Source organism: Pomacea canaliculata, linkage group LG14 (assembly GCF_003073045.1).
Source record: "Pomacea canaliculata isolate SZHN2017 linkage group LG14, ASM307304v1, whole genome shotgun sequence".
In the NCBI taxonomy this organism is placed as follows: Eukaryota; Metazoa; Mollusca; class Gastropoda; order Architaenioglossa; family Ampullariidae; genus Pomacea; species Pomacea canaliculata.
The window spans coordinates 18554218-18571472 of record NC_037603.1 but is presented as its reverse complement, the minus strand read 5'-3'; the positions used below and the strand labels follow the sequence as shown (position 1 = coordinate 18571472).

The window sequence follows — 17255 nt, the reverse complement described above, 5'->3', positions numbered from 1 at the left end:
ACGTTTCAGGAGGTGCGTATACTTATGTGCAACCCTTTACAATTATTAATAATTTTCATAATTTAATTAGTAACATTATTTAAGTCCAGCATGTCTCAAGATGGTCAAAATTGTGATCAGTGTTCAGGCAAGTCCGTTTCACTTTTAAACATGTACATTAGTGGAGCCTCTGAGCTCAGACTAATGGATGGACTCTGGCTGGGGCTGCCTGAAGCTGACATCCACCATATTATTCCTCGTAAAGCTTCTCAGTATTTAGAAAAGTCTTGCCAATATATTTTAGTATATTTCGTCAACCTTACAGCTGTCGATCTGGAATGCTTTGTGTTTTCTCTACTTTATTTCTTTGATTAAAAAAAATAGGTCCCTTTAACTATTTTAGTTCTTTAATTTAAAAAATAAAATAACGAGGTGGCAGGTGATCCGTTCCTGTTCCATGCTGGTCTACAAGATACTTAGAGTGGTAATATGGCGTCATGGTAACTTTAGCAAGTTCTAGTACAGCGCGCGCTGGGTCTGTCCAAGCGATTTTGATGATCAGTAAGAGTCATATAAACGCCAATAGACGCAGGTTTTTAATTACTTTAAAAAATAAATTAATGATTATTTGTGGTTGAAAGATTCCACATCACGAATTTGCAAATGTTAAATGGTCATGGTCAATACAATCTTCACTTGACAGGTTTCCCACTGCGCTATCGAGCCACCTCTGACAAAAGTCGCTTTACCTTCTGGAAATACTGTTCATGTATATTTTTTCCTACTCTGAGCAAAATTATATCAGAATAAGATGAAAAGCACACAACTATAAAAAAAGAAAAGTATTTTTTTAATAATCGTCACACTTAAGCCTGAAATTAAGCCTGCTTTCGAATTTTTAATCCGATAGAGGGCGATTTTCATACTGTGGTAGCGGCCAGAAATCTCCGGTAAGCGGCTGGGAAGTCTCCAGGGACACCCGCTCCTCAGGAAACATCAAACACAGCAGCGAGGTAGCTGGCTCGTCCCGAAGAATCACTGTAATTAAGACTGAAACGCCATTCTCTTGCCCGGACACCCTCCCGCTGCTTGGGGAGGGACCCCACTGCTGCAGACCCTACACGCACCCCGCGCAGACCCGCGAATTACAAGGGGCTAATGCACCCCCTCCCCCACCATTTGTCAACCCCCACCCCACGTGACAGACCTGATGTAATCGCTTCTTGTCCACGCGGAGGAAAGAGAGAGAGAGGGAGTGAGGGAGGAGAAAAGCAGCGCAGGACCTCGCCATTATCTGGGATCTGTGGAAGCCTGGGCGGAGTCTTTTGTGCGAGAGCCCTGAGAGACCGCGGCAAAGTTAGTCGAGCAGATAACAGGTCTATTAATTGTCCAAATTTTGCCCCGAGGCTGTGCGACAAATGAGGAGTCTGGAGCCGACAGCGGGTTGAAACCGAAGGGAGCTGCCGAGCCCATATGGGCTCATTCATGACGAGGGTCGTCTTCGGGGCCACCGACAGGCGGCGGTGACCCCCGTGCTGAAGACTCACCTCGTCTCGACCCTCGACGTCGTTCACTCCGCACGCGGCAATATCCTCCAGCGGAAATAACTGAGAGTGTGCGGGAGAAGGGTGTGTGTCATCTTCCTTTCGCTTGATCCGTTCATCGCCGCAGTCTCCCACCCTCCTTCCCGTCGTCCCCTTCCCTCCGTCCGCGCTGTCGTCGTGATTTTTATCTGCGCGTGTGCGGTTGAAAGAAATATAATTTGGTCACGTTTCCAGGGGTTGGAAGGTCGGAGGGTGTTTGGAAGTAGGCGCAAGGATGAAGTGTTTGCCGCTTGGAGTGGAAGTGTCATTTTCCGCGGCAGAAAGTCTGCTTTACAGGAGTTGTCAGCAGAAGCGATCAGGATTCTTTGGTAGAAAGAATGACAGCGATAATGATAGTAAATATCTTAGGTCAATGGAAATAACCTTCTTCTCTCTCTCTCAAACTGAAATGCTGACGTGGAAAAAAAAAACAACAGAGAATACTAAGCAATTTGCTTGGTTCTTATACAAGTGTTGTAGTATAAGAAGGGTTAAAACGGTTACTGAGCTATGAAACTAATGTCGTCTATATGTAATACACAATAGCTGTGTAATGATTTTAGAACCTGGATGTAATGTTTCCTTGTACGTGTGCAGATATATATATATGATTGCTCATTGGTACAGGTGAACGAGAGAGTCAAAGTCACAGTCACATGGACAAAGGCTTGGATGATTGAGGCTGGAAAGGAGTTGTCGTCAAGTGGATAAAGATTATTCGGTTAAATAATCACCATCGTGACAGAGGTCTTGCTGCTCGTGTCTGTGTTCATTGCCCCTAAAGTTGAATTTTTGTCTGAGATGTCTCTTAAAGTTCTTCAAAGGTCCATGAATAATCCACTGATGCTTGTTCGTCTCGTTTCCGAATTATGCAGCGTCTTTGTTCCCCAGCATTCCATCGTGTCCCAGGAGTTTGGTTTTAGGATCACCTTCCACCTGGGTGGACACCTCCTAAAAAAACCAAAAACAAAAAAAAAAGTAAACTACTATACACCAACCCATGGTAAATTGCAGAAAATGTAAGATAAATGTATATAGATATGGGACGTGTCTGGATTTGAGCCGTATCTTTGGATAACCCCCTCTTTCTCTTTTTTTTTGGTGGGAAGGGGGAAGCTTTGTACCACTCAACCACTGCTCAACAACGGCAAATAGGATCCAGATATTTGAAACCAGATCTTTTGTCAAACTTCAGGTCTTGGTGTGGTTATGAAATGGTTTGTTTTCTCCATATTTTCTTTGGTGCCCCATTTGTTTCTCTTCCAGTATGGCTCCATGAGGCCACAGTTCTGTGTCTGTGTCGTGGGCAGACTACAGATATAATCAGGGACCGTGGGTCTGTCTCGCATGAGTAGTTTTCGATGTTAACAGCCCCAGGCGGTGGATGTGTGCACGCAGTCGGCAGTGCCCAGTGTCCAGGCGGGAGATTCATAGTTTGCTAGTGGCACCAGAGTGAGACCACATGCCGAAGGAAATGGTTCCAAATTTCTATCCGGAAGACCAATTACTATAAACAAAACAAACCATCTGCTTGTAAACAGGCTGAGAAACATCTCAGTTGTTGAAATACTCGAAATTTGACAAAAAACAAACAAAACCAAAACAAAACAACAAACAAACAACGAAGTCCATGAAACAAGAAACAGAGAAAAGCAAATGTCTACCTGGGAAATAAATCAAATTATACTGTGAAGGACCAGTCATAGTAAAATTGATTATTAATTTTTTTTTTTAAATTCTAAAAAAGTCTTCGCCTCATAGGGCCCCAAATCCGTATTGTAGAGGGTCTTAAACTCCCGTAAATGTTTCGAGACTAAAAAGATTGAAGCAGCATGTTGGGGAGAGGGAGGCATGTCTAGCAGCGGGAGGTAGACTCTTTGTGAAGCTGAGCTGATGAACCGTTCAGTCGTCAAAATAATCAACGGGCTAAATGTCGAAGGTCAATAACTGATAGGTTTTTAAAGAGGATCATGGATCAGTGAAATGGGGATGAAGGTAATAGTTACCTAGGCAACCAACTCAACAGAGATCGCTTGTCAATGTAAGAAGGAAAGGATTAAAATACAGAAACATAATCAGCAATCTACTTCACTAGTTTTCCATCTCTCTTTCAAGCAGGCAGAAGGGACCAAGAACCAAGGCAGGGGACCGCAGGCGAAAATGTCTACAGAATCTCAAACGGTTCATCTTTCGTCGGCATCACACTGACTAGCAAAATTAAGATTAGGAACAAACCAGTTTTGTGCAGAACCATGAATGTATTTTAACTTTTTTTTTCATGAAAGAAGCAATTTTTATCATGTTCAGCTACCAAAAAAAAAAACAACCAATCATAATAATTTTGTTTCGGCAAAGCTTACAAAATTGTGTTTCAAAAAAAGTACACTTATGCAAGGATTCTTTTTTTTAAGGGAACGACTTATTATATTTGGATGCAATAATAACTTTGAGATACTGTATTGGTTTTATTTTTAATGCTTTCCATAAGCCTTAGTCACGGTAAGTGTTAGTAGTTCTGTCTTCCATGAACTCAAGTCTGGCTGCATCGTTTTCTTTGGCTGGTCAGCGGGCCTCGAGTTTCACTTGTGGTGGCAGGTTTGTTGATGTTTCCATCTACGGCAGATGTCCAGCAGCAGGTCAAGACTGACCACCGGGATGGGTTATCTTGCCACCCGCAAACGCAAACACGACAGTCCTATGCAGTGGATCTTGCAAAACTCTAAACACTTACTGAAGACAAATATTATATATATATACACACACAAAGATATAATGCTTATGTACAGCCATCCAATGTTGCTATGGATGTAACCAACAGAATCTGATGTTGTAGGCATCAGATGACATTCCAAGAACTGAATAAAGAAATAACATCATCATCATTATTGCATACATCGTAAGTTTTTGTTGAATTATTAGTTGATGTTATACGCCGATTCAGCAGCTGAAGCTTTTTCATGGCAACCTGGTTCTGGTAGCACGTGCCACATCTCAAGAGTAGTGAAACCTGAGGCGAGATCTCAACCCACAGTCCACTTTCCACACTTTGGCCAGGGGTGCTCTTCCATTGCGCCATCGGGCCGCCCACGACGAAAGAAGTCACGAAAGGCAGCGGCGTAGGAACCAGAGGGGAACAAGGGGGCACCTACCCCTCAAAAAATACTGAGGAGGCAAGAATGTGAACGTCGTTCACTATTAGCATGGAGTTTGCCCACTCACCACTCCCCACCCCTAAAAGCAGAGCATCTTCCTGAAAGGGAAACCGATACGGTTCCTGAACACCATCTTGGCATCACCTCCAACTGTGACCAAACACCACGAGCACATTATTTTAAAAGCCAGCTTCCTGGCTCTTGCCGGTCCTAGTGCACGACAGCCCATCTCTTAGCGGCGAGAAGTGCTCAAGGAATAGGTTGGTGGGCCATGTCTGTCCTTTTGACAGGCGGATGTGACGAGCCAGAAATTGCATCCTGCGGGAGGAAATTCCCTTTTCAGACGGGTAACGGTTGTTGACAAATTTTCGGGAGTGGACGTTGCAGACCGCAGGCAGGCTTGCCAAAATAGCCGCCATGTTGTCTTTGCCCACCACCACGCGCACGTGCTCCACGCGAAATGGGACACGACTCTGGGCAGACAAGAGCGACAAGCACGCCTTAATCGCTTTAATTAAGAAAACAACGCCTTCTTCGGCAGGCACTCGGCCCTCCCTGCTCCTCGGCACCATATTGTGTGTCTCGCTGGCGCAGATTATCTGCCCTTATGTCGCGCACGCACGTGCAAAACTGCGCGCTGAATGAAGAGGGTGGGTTGGTGGGTGAGAGACAGTGGGGGTGAAAAAGTGGAGGAAGGAGAAGAGGGAGGGGGGTAAAAAGATCTCGAGGTCGAGTTGTCGCACAACGAGCACAAAAGTCAGCCTCCGCTCCTTGATGGCTTGATGAAGTATTGATGAGGTTACTAATGACGCCTCCATGGAAAGCCCCATGTCCGCGCCGGATATGGTTAATTGCTTTTTGTCTGCTGGTGTGACCGGAGCAGCGCCGGAGGTCCGCTGTTGCTATTTCCCCCCACCCTTTTTTTTCTACCCCCTCCCTTCACCTCAACGTAGGCGACTGGCCGGCTGGTGTCTGGCGGGCTCCAGCACCCACCACCGCCTTTGATGGAGCCATCTTCACCACCGCCGGGTCTGTCACAGGAACGAACTGCTGGCCCACAAACCTGCAATTACCTTCGACAGGGGCTTGTCCGTGTTTGTGACATCAGACGAGGGCAATTACGGGTAAGGTGGGGTAAGGGACGGGAGTTTGGACTCCAAGGTGGGGAGGGGGTGGGAAGAGTCTTGTCTGCACACCCCCCACTTTGCATGTCACGTGACATCTCTCAGCTGCGTGACGTCTGGAAGCCGCGGGAGATGACACGCGTGAATTGCGGTGACGTCCACCGCTTCAGCAATGTGAATTCTTTGTTTTAAATGGGTGCATCAAAAAGCACCTAATAATTGTTTTTAAGGAAGAAAAAAAAAAGTGAGGATCGGTGACATGCCCAGAGGTTGATGTAGTCCACTAGTCTTGCTTTCCGCTTGCTAACCAGTCAGGACTGCGCGTGCAGTTCTTTCCCGCACGTGCCAATGATGTCAATATTGCAAGGTCAATTTTGAAATTAAAAACAGATAAACAAGACAAAGGATTCTGGACAACGAGAGGTGGTATGATGGTAGAAGTGAGAACTGGTGTGTGTGGGGATGGCACTCGTGACTCCTGTGACATCTAAGCTTTGGAAACATGTCATATGCTGCAAATATTTGATACATGTCACGTGAAAAACCCTGTAGGCGGCCACCCCACCCATACTGAGCCACCTTTGATTTTGAGTAAACGTGTTTTCATTTGTGCCAACTCGTTTCCGTTGTCGTAAGACTACTCGAATAAAGTGCCCCGTCACATTTGTTTTGGCTTTCCTTGTCATGGCTGTTGACCGAACGGCCAGACAGGTCTTTGAGGACTGCGATTTTTATTAACGACTTTTATATTACTGGATCCTTTCAGAACAGGCAGAAGTTCTTTTGTCTGTCCACAAAAATTAAATAAATAAGAGATTTTTCTATCATCTCTAGTCAACAGTAGAGAAGGGGAGGTGTTATTGTTTTACACCGAGCCAGCAACGATGGCAACAGCCCTGTAAACAGACGTCACATACAAAGAAAGAACAATGTGTCTGATACGAGATCTGAACCCAGGACGGGACAATCTTCACTGTATTGGTGACAGGCGCTAACCGTTACGCCACCGGACCGACATTACTACGGAACTGGGAAGGAGGAGGGGGTGAGAGAATGAGAACATATTATTCTCGAAACTCAGCAAATGAGACTCCACCCTGACTACGACTCTTCTGCTCGTGCAGCACGACCATAAGACAGCAGCGCCATTTATCACGTGATCACACCACTAGGCGTAACCGCGTGAGTGGTTGTCATGACGTAAGCAGGAGGGTGAGTGGTACGCGACGTGAAATTACTAACCCGCAGTGATTATTATCTGCCCCTGTCCAAACCAACTTGTCTCCCTTCGCGCCTCATCTGACAACCACGAGGGGTAAAAGCTTGATTCTCCGGACTTCATTTTGCGACTTACATGCACTTCGATCTTTTCCAAGCAGGTGTTCCAGGGACGAACCCGTCAATTGTTAGCATCGGATATTACTTTCGGGGTCTGTGCCAAGCGTATGTCCAGTCGGGCAAACAGTTTGCAGTGTTGTTGATTAACTACAAGGAGTCGAATCATTCAGTTTACCTCCTCTAGCTGCTAGGTTGTGAACAATGGTTGACTTTTCCCGCCTTAGAACGGGACGATGTGGTCTGAGCAGCCATCTCAAGTGGGCTTGTGAGGAGAAATAGACTAAACACTACTCCCCCTCTCACAGTTATGTCCGCTCTACAACCGACCCCTGATATTTGAACCACAGCCTCTTTGCCGAGTGCGAAAGACGACTAAGAAGAAGACAGCCTACTCAATGACAACAGATATAACAGAAATGTCTTATTTACACCGCATGGCTGTCGTGTCCCGCAACTTTACATTTTATTCCATCAGCAGGTGAGACACCGGGGAGCCCACGATAGCGCAGTGAGTAAACAGCTCGTTACAGTCATCACTGCTGTCAGGATCTTGTCATGGTGACTATTTTTTTTTTTTTGGTTGTTGGGTTTTTCTCCTGAATGTGACATCTGTCCACAGGGCTGACTGTAGGATAATGGGCTCTCCGAATACCTGGTTCGCTCGACACCCCTCTCTCCACTCTATAACCCTGAAATTCAATAAATGCATCTTTATTTACAAAATACTAACAGGTAAACTGTCCCCCAGTCTCTTTTGCTATTCTCATCCAATTACACTCGGACTTCTCTAAAACTAAATATTCCAATCCCTAGAATAGATCTTTTTAAACCTCAGTTCGGCCAGCCATTGTCTCAGTTCGATCGTTATGTCACTCTCTCGTTAACTGTAAATTCATTTGTCCATCTCCTTGTGTCTTCAAAGCTTGAATTTAAAGGGTAATCCCTCCATCAAACAAACCGAAGCTGGATAACCTGTTTGACGATCTTTGGCCAGAATAATGTTCGCACGCGCGCCCGAGTGTAACACCCATTCTCTCCCCACACCCCACCTCTCTCTCTGTCGATGTTACTGTTAATTCAGCTTCACAGTCGGGAGCGTTCAGCGGTAGTTAGTGGCCTCTGAACCCAGTGCTGCTCCAGCAGTGACGGTGCTGCCGCCACACGCCATATTTGCTGACCAAAAGTGACTTCACAGCTGGAGAGCTGGCCCCAGCTTTGCTGAGGATCGCCAAGCAGGTGCGGAGCCCTGCAGAAGGACGCAGGATGGAAAAACAAACTGAGCACGAGGTGTCGGATATGTAACAGGAGCTGAACCTGCGCGTGCCAAGTGACAGGGAGGGATGATGGGGGGCAAGGAATGGGGTGGAAGGAAACATAACCGAAGGGAAGAAACAGTGACAACGAACTGAAGGTAGTAATGTATAAAGAACAGAAAAGTCTATACACGAAATCAAGTAAACCAAGCATATCCGATTATCAATAAATTACTCAGTATCGACAGTGTCTATTGGTTGAACAGTCTAATTGCGCAAAAGTCGATCGATGTCAACTAAGTTTTCATAAAATGTCATTTTGAGAGTAATCATATATGAGTATTATTGCGCATGCGCGCGCACACACACCGGCTCTAATGCATGTTATACAAACACCACGCCACACGCACATATTAATCTCATTCGTGCAATCACACTGGTTGGTACTCGTATGCAGTGCATACAGTGAAGAGTAAAAGCATCAGGTAACATGTTACGGAGCTGTTTATCACCTGCACCTAGTGGACAGTCGAGGTCAGGATGACGAGACATGCTACACACTTTGGAGTCACCTTGAAGCGCATGCACGTGGGAATGGAGACATAAAGGCAGTTTTTGTTTGCTCTCCCTTCCCATCCCAACGTCCCGCTGGGTAATTAAGTAAACAATCGTCATCATCAATCATCAGTGACAATGACCAACTTTATTAGTTCCTAGTGGGCAATTAAAATCGTGGGGAGGTGCTCAGTTATAACATACATGAATATAAACAATAAGTTTTAGATGAAAAATATGAGTAAGTGAAAACGAAAAAATGCAATGTGAAAATTATGAGCAAGTTGGAATGTATGAGCAAGCGACACAATCTTTAAAAAAAAATGACCTACAGCTAGACTATTCAAATGCACACAAACAGCATCACACACACTCCACTGACAATTCATCTGTGACCGAGCAGCTGAACTGCAGATGGCACAAATGATTTCAGGGGAATATTGTTTCTACAAACAGGCACAGTATAGCGTTTACACTTTACCTGAACTTCATAACACAAATTCCTTTAGTGTATGTTCAGGTATTGATAAAATGCGAGAAGTTGTCCTATTTGTTGATCACAGAAAGAAGATAAAACCCTCTGTTTGATACTCATTATCTTAAGACATGTGGACAATGTTGTTCAGACTTCCCGTTAGGGACAGACTGCGGAACCAGCATAAAAATAAAAAAGACAGAAGACTCTCAATAAACGAATGGTAGAAAAGGCCCAAGATTGCGTTGCTAACTGAAAAAAAATGTTTAGCTTACGAAGGTACATTCTTCTTCTTCATAATCATCATCATCATAACAAGGACGAGCACAGTGATACAAGCAGGAAACCACTGATGGTCGCCATGCTAGTCAAAAAGTACCCTCAAGAAACATGGACACCGGCTTACACCTATGGGTCAGCGACAGACGTCATTCAAAAATGGAGGAGCGGAGGTATACCTCCAATACCTCAACAGACACAGGCAGATATAGCCATACCAACAGGTTCTCATTGCACCAACCACAGAGCTGAACTTGAAGCCCTGATGTGTGCTATATAGTCTCAGCAGCAAAGCAAGCTCAGATTCAAAGGTAGTGTTCTTAACAGATGACATGTCTGTTCTACAAGCCATCAACAGTAACTGGCTACCTAAGCTGAAAGCATTGAAAAATGTTTATTACCTAAAAACGTTAACGTGGTGTACACTAACACTGTGGTATATCGAAGGCAACGAGCAGGCTGATAGAATGGCAAAATTAGAGAAAGAGACAAAACAAGGTCAGCCTATCATCAGCCTATAAAAACAAGGTCAGCCTATCATCATCATCAGTAGCTGAGAATTGTACTGAGCAGTAATTAATCTTGTCCTAGGGGCCATATGTTACATACAAATGATATATAGATGAGGGAAAAAAACTATAAAATTTACAACGTAAGATTCCAGGTTAATGCACGAGACATGTTTAATATCAAACGAGCAAAGGAAGAGAGAGAGTGTGTGTGTGTAAAATGGCATGTCTGGAATCTGCTTGTCACTAAAATGAATAAATAAACAAACATAAAAACAAAACCCAGATGTCTGAACAGTAATGGAAGTAGTCACGACACAAAGAACGTCAGGAATGCTAACTAGCAGCCATGACAGCAGCTGCTGAAATTTTTTTAAGCAGCAAAAATGTACTGACAGGAGAGAACTTTCAATGAGCTGTCGAGCTAGTTAAGGAAAATATTTACTTTTTTTTTTTTTTGTAGCTTGGTATGTTGTTGGCTCGTGTACTGGTCACATAATTCGTAGTATTTATTATTCTTTTAATTCTATAAACATTATTGGGTTTTTCATGTCAAAACATCTCAGATTTTATCCATATTTCAACTACCGTTTTCTGAAAGTGGGTGTGGATTATGGTGTGAGATTCTTTAGGGCACAATTTTATTTCGTTTTGACTTGGAGCCGAATTAACCACTGGCTTGGTATATGCTCTAACTGCTGAAAAGTTGATAATTTGCTTCCGTTATTTCGAATAGTGGTGTGGTTAAAATGCTTGCGTCGACTTTCACATTTCACTATAGGGCCTAGGTTAATGTGGTTTAATCGCCTGATCACCAATGATTTTATGCCATCGTTCCCTTTCCTATTAATTGTGGTCACGGCATACACTCTTCAGTATAGTTGGTTTATTTAAACAATGCTTCCACATTGCGGCGATTTCACACTATAGGGGGAGAGGGAGGGGAGAGGAAACCGGAGACAACCCCGATGCCCAGCCCTGCGAACAGGTGTCGAGTTTCCCCGAGACTTAATCTGAACCCTTAGCCGCCCAATGCAGTGGTGACAAGGTCTAAGGAAGGCAACTTTATTGTTTATTAATGGTTAACTACATAAAAGGCGCCTCCCTTACTTTTTACAAAAATTCTGAATAGTTTTAGCCTTATCCACACACTGAAAACTCCAATTTAATAAATGTATTTTAATACAAACATTTACACAATAACAAAAGTATTAGAAAAAGGTGATCTGGCCAGTGAATCCCTTTCAGTTAAAAAGCCTGTCAGCAAATGATCCCAGACGCCGAGTCCATCAGCGATCCAAGGGAGGCGATCCTAAAATATGCCATGATGAATGGATCCTGGATTATCTCTCCCCATCTTGTTAGTCCCTCTAGTTGCATGCAATTAGACTCGACTCTTTTGTAATAACCTACTTTGGAACTGGAAGCCGTTAGGGTAGAGGTAATGTGAGCCCCACCATGAAAACAATAGCAAATATAATTATTTTATTTTACTGGATACACACAGTGTGGCTTTTTTTATTCAGACTTTATTGACCACAAAGGACCGATGAGCGCAACATCTAATGACGCAATAAGGAGTTGTTGACTTTTATGGTATCACAGGTAAATATTTCGCAGCTGTGATATGCTTTATGCTAATATGTTTATTGTCAAAACTATGTAAGGATTTGTAAAATTAAATACTGTATTCATTACATCTAGTTGTATAATCTAGAGGAGACATGTATAATAGTTGTCCTGTTATTTACAAGTTTCATTACATGTTTTTATGTCCTTACCTTTTACCACCTGCTAACCCTATGAATCTGTTTCCAAAATATTTTGTCATTTACTCAAATGGCCTTAAATTTGAATAATTAATGAATAGTAAATCTAAAAATAGACACAAATTTAAGCCGATTCATTTGCTTGGTAATGTCTTAGTTTAAAGATTTTTTATGGTCCCATTTATATTTCAATATCATGCAGTTTTCTCACAATGTAAATCTTTTCTTTTGTCATATTGTATACTATCACCTCATTAATGTCAGAATGTCACCTGCATGCAATAATGTTATTAATATTCTGGTTAGTGTACATGTATAAAGATTATATGCATCCTGGGCTTACAGCTATCAAATAAAAGGAGTTGGGTTGTTTTTTGTTTAGTTTTTGGTCTGAAGTGAACATATGTTGGCTGGAATGCCTTGTTCCTGCCACTTCAGCCTCAGCTAAGCAAGAGGGCTTAGTAGTCTAGGCTCATGAGAAGAGCCGTTCCCCGCTTGATCCAGTGCTCTGGAGGCTTCTCCCCAGTCTTCAGGTCAACAGCCACCACAAAGGATGGGTGTCCAGCTGAACCAGCTCTGTTTGGTGTGTAGTAGCAAGGAGCAGTATAAATACCTGCAAAGACATCATCAGTCTGCATAAGTCACAGAAACAAATTAATTGAAGTGTTTAAGCTTCATCTAACACCATATTCCTGAGCACATTCTCTGAAAATGTCCCATTACTGAAGGCAGAGTAAGATGTGACATGACCAACAGGCACCTCACTCCAAAGAACACTCTATGGGAGCAAAAGGCACAGGCACTGTCATTCATCCCAAAGGTTATCCTGGAAGTACAGACTAGTGAATGACAAAACAGAAGAAGAATCTAACAGTATGGTAAATATGAAAGCACTAAAAATGGCAGTTAATAACAATCATAGCCAGTGCTATATCGACCTGACTCCTCTTTGCATCCTCCATGCTTGTCTTTTATTTCTTGTCAGTACAATTGTTCAACCTTTTGTTTTTCATATACTATGTCTTGTTTTTACCTCAAGCTCTAAGAACATGCTCCATCATAAGTGTCAACCTGCACTATGTAAATAAAAGATTTATTATTATTATCATATTTCTGATTGTAAAGTGTGCATCTGCTTCTTGCTGGTAATATTACCTTTGCTGCTTTTCTTTTTAGCTTCAGAAGGCTTAAAATGGATAGAAGGCATCGGACAAACAAGCTGCATAGGAGCTGCTTCTATCAACATTTGATTCTTCATGTCCCAGCCTGCACCTTGTAGAAACATTCCTTTAACAAGCACGCCCTCCTGAAGGCGAACAGACCATGGAATCCATTTCAATCAAGTTTATGATCAATTCATCCAAGGCACTCTATGTTCTTCTTTCAAAGAGAAAGAACATCTACATTCCCTCTAGCCACACATTCACACACATCCACACACAGCTGCACGTGTAGTTCTTCATGTGTAAGTAGTACAGTAGTACTGTGCACACAGTTGATAGTAATATAAAGACAAAAGCAACATGTGAGAGTAGTTTGAAAAGCAGTAAGGATCAGATTATGGAAAAAAATATAGGTTATTTAGAATCATATAGGCTGACAAGCAATATAAAAATATTTTAGCAGTGTATGTTTAATGAGGTGGTCTACCTTGGGCTGCCCAGGGACATTTGAATCATCTACAGTCAGCACTGAGAAGTCCCAAGAAAGGAGATCAATAGAAACCTGTTCATAGAAAGTGATCTGAGGGTACAAACATCAAGTTTTTGCTTGAGATAAATTGTCAGGTTATGTACAGCTACAGTTATCAATACATGAAGAAAAATGCTAATCAAATAGAAGCTTCAGGCATTTCTGCGAGTGACATTAGGGGAGCTTTTAGGGATCTGAGGGGCAGCGTCTGTGTGTGTGCATGTATGTCTGTATGTTTGTGTTCATGTGTTCGTGTGTGTGTGATTTCAAATTTGCATAGTTTGAACATGCATGAATTGTCAGTTATCTATCAAAATACATTTTATCTCACCAATCCTGCCTTGCAAAACTTTGCGATGGAAGGGACTTCCCTTAAAGCTACCCCTAGTTATAGAATACATACCCTCTTTACATCACCAGTCTGGCCTCTTGCCCAATATTAGTGTTGGACAGATGGGGGTGAGATAATGAGTTGGGACTATATTTGTCTTTGCAGCTGCACAAGTCAGTTCATGATCTATTTAAACTCACATTGTTCTTCCTGGCATAGGTCTGTAGCACAGCTGTCAGGAAGCCTGTGGGAAAGGTGAAGCCAGACATCCAGAAAATGGTTGGCTGGTGAGCTGTTAAGGCCCACTTTGACATCTGGTCCATTCTCATCACCAGGTCACGTGTCCATGCTGCTAAGGGCTTTAATGAAGAGTAGGCCTATAAACAGAAAGGCTCAACTGTTAAGCCTAGTTTGACTGTGCATGCATGTAATCTCCTGTCATCATGAGAAACTGAGGAAGTATACAGCTGCGTAACAGTAATCACACACTGCAACAGATAAAGGTCTCCAGTTTACCTCACTTCCCAACTAAAGAAATTTCTTAAACACATACATTTTCTGTCCCACCAAAAATTCCAGTGAAAAATCTTTTAGCTCCTCAGCTCGTATGGTTAACAACCCTACCTTTTTGGTTCTACCCCTAAACCCAACCCCATGCCAGAATCCCAAGAAAAACACTAAAAGTTCAGCTGCATACAGCCTGACTCTAATTTAGGCTTCATTTGATGATTTTCATTGTGAGGATTCCTTGTATAATTCAGATGTAATACAGCCCTTTTACCTTTTCCCATGATGGTGGAACACGACCATCAAAAAGGCAGTTGAAAATAATCTCCAAGTCCGCCGTCATCACTACCAGCCCCTGGATCCCCTTCTCCAGATCTATCAGTGATATGCGGATATCAACCAGCAAAGCATTGTATCGCTGAATCTATCAACAAAACACATATGCTTGTGAACTTTTGGCAATCATTTGTGGAAACCTACCAGAGTACTTATAGAAGGAATGGTTCAGAGGTTTCATTTTTCTCTAATGAAGTCAGTAACACTCCCATTTATAAACCATTTCTGTTCCAGATGTATCTGTATATCTGGTCCTAACAGCCTCTGAAGTGACTTGAAACTAGGACAAGGTAACGACCGCTTGATCTTACAGCTGAAGTCTGCTTGAAAGTGGTGCAGACTGTCTACTCCTTGCTGGCCTCAAAGAACAGACTCATGCTTACACTTTGTGAAAAACAATAAATCAGCAACATTCAGACATCACCTCTTGGAGCAACACAACGTTTAGTGGACAGGGGTCAACGGACAGAAGCTTGGCAGTTGCAGCAAAGTCTATGTTCTCTGGGATCTGTTTGAAGATGTTAGCTGCCAGTTCCAGCACCTGCAGATAGTATCCAACACTGACCATACATGACCTAACCATACTGGCTCATATTTATCTCTGCACTTTTACAATGTGCAGCAACCACTGCAGATCTCTCAAAAAAGTGTTCTAATAGCCAATAAAATCCTACATTTCATTTCTTTTATGGAAATAATCAAGAAGATATGCTTTTTATGAAATATTCATGCTCTTCATCAATATTCATCTATACCCTATCCTTCAATCTCTTTATGACCTAAAGTAACACACACCTCCATTAAATTTTATACACACAAATGTTCTTCCATTACTACAAATATATCTATAAATAAATTATGAGTTGTGTTATGTAATGTTTCTAGACACTTTATAGGCACAGCTACTGATAGCATTTGGTGTTTGTAAAACAGAAACTCATTCCCACACTTCTTTTTATCTTCCTGTATCCTCCCAATCTTCCCTCTTACTTGATAAACACAGCTGGTACTACTAGTAATGCATATGACAATGACTAGACCTTATCCTCACGGCTTTCTCCAGCACCTCCTGATGTCTGCTGTGGGGCCAGGGACAAAAGGGTGTCAAAAAGACACTTTGCTTCCTGGATCTGAGATGTGATGTCAGCATTAGGATGCTGCCCAAAAGCCTCTGGGTGATCTATTGCAGGCAGGAAGTGGATATGATCAAGGTAAATGTTGTATGGCCCATCAATTGGAACGAAGTAAGTGGGTAGAATGGATAATCTGTAAACAGAGTTCCTCATAACAAAAATTAAAATGATCAACAATGGAATAGTTAAAAAAAATATTTTTAGATGTGGTTTCCTTATTTAACATTTTATTGAATTTGTAAAGCACATTTTCCACATGAATGTGCTATACATGAAAGAACAGACTGAAAGTCAACCATGCAAAAAACATAAGTATCCAAATGCAGGCAACACCATGGCAATCATGAACTAAGTGCACAGATGAAGATTAAGAACTGACTAGTGAGTGAAATATTCAAACAGATTTTGGAAAATAATATAATACAAGAGCTTTTTGGGATGGGAATGCTTCTAGGCATGCATCTCAAGAATACAAGGGTGCGGTATTCAACCAGACTTGAGGAAATAGCATAAAATATGCACTTTCAACCACATTTGAAAAAATAGTGTATGACATGAGCTTTCAACCAGATTTTAGGAAATAGTGTAGGGCCATAAGCTTTCAACCAAATTTGGGGAAACAGTACATTACACGATCATTACAGGGTCATTACAAACACAAATTGCATCCCTCTACACTTTCAATGAAGCTCATCAAGACGAAATTAGATGAAATGGTTAGCATTTTTCTTAATTTGTCTGTATATGTGCAGCACCTGATCTGCCCCATGTCAATAAAAAGTCAAAAACTAAAGGCACTTGAGAACCGAAAATGTAAAGGAAGCAATTCTGCTGAAAACAAATGTGGATGTGAATTCCTGTCACACTGGGCAGATCCACTACTGCGCATGCAAAAGTGCAGACACCTTTTTTCTTCGGGCTACTGTCAACTTCTTGGTTGATGTGCCTAGAAATAACAATCCTTTCATGCACACCTAGATTAATCTTTACTCAAAATTCAAAAGAACTCACGGATATAAAGATACTTCCAAAACCCTTTCACAAAAATACTGTCCCATGTACGTCATAAGCAGCCGTCTGTCCCAGTCATCAGTAACATGACCACCATAGCTTATGCCTGCAATGAGGTATCTCAATGATTCCCATGGTGTTTCTTCATAGGCATCCAGATAAATTTGAAGTAGATTTTCAGACACCTAGTAACAGAATTTCACAAATGTTAAGCACACAATTTGCTAAG

The 17255-nt window shown here is 42.3% G+C and overlaps 1 protein-coding gene across 4 annotated transcripts in view; it reads right to left on the bottom strand.

Moving 5' to 3' along the window:
- Positions 1 to 11849: 11849 nt before the first annotated feature.
- Positions 11850 to 17255, bottom strand: part of LOC112555964 (dynein heavy chain 2, axonemal-like) — a 90271-nt gene continuing 84865 nt past the window's right edge. For 2 of the 4 annotated variants that reach the window (XM_025224586.1, XM_025224585.1), the window contains exons 64-71: positions 17027 to 17211; positions 15923 to 16148; positions 15307 to 15423; positions 14821 to 14970; positions 14240 to 14416; positions 13667 to 13741; positions 13172 to 13322; positions 11850 to 12629 (exon numbers count right to left, since the gene is read on the bottom strand). In XM_025224586.1, coding sequence (XP_025080371.1) covers positions 12475 to 12629; positions 13172 to 13322; positions 13667 to 13741; positions 14240 to 14416; positions 14821 to 14970; positions 15307 to 15423; positions 15923 to 16148; positions 17027 to 17211 — 1236 coding nt within the window. In that variant the 3' untranslated portion in view covers positions 11850 to 12474. Of the gene's footprint in view, positions 12630 to 13171; positions 13323 to 13666; positions 13742 to 14239; positions 14417 to 14820; positions 14971 to 15306; positions 15424 to 15922; positions 16149 to 17026; positions 17212 to 17255 lie in introns of those variants that run through there. The other 2 variants (XR_003097568.1, XM_025224587.1) reach the window with 2 other exon arrangements.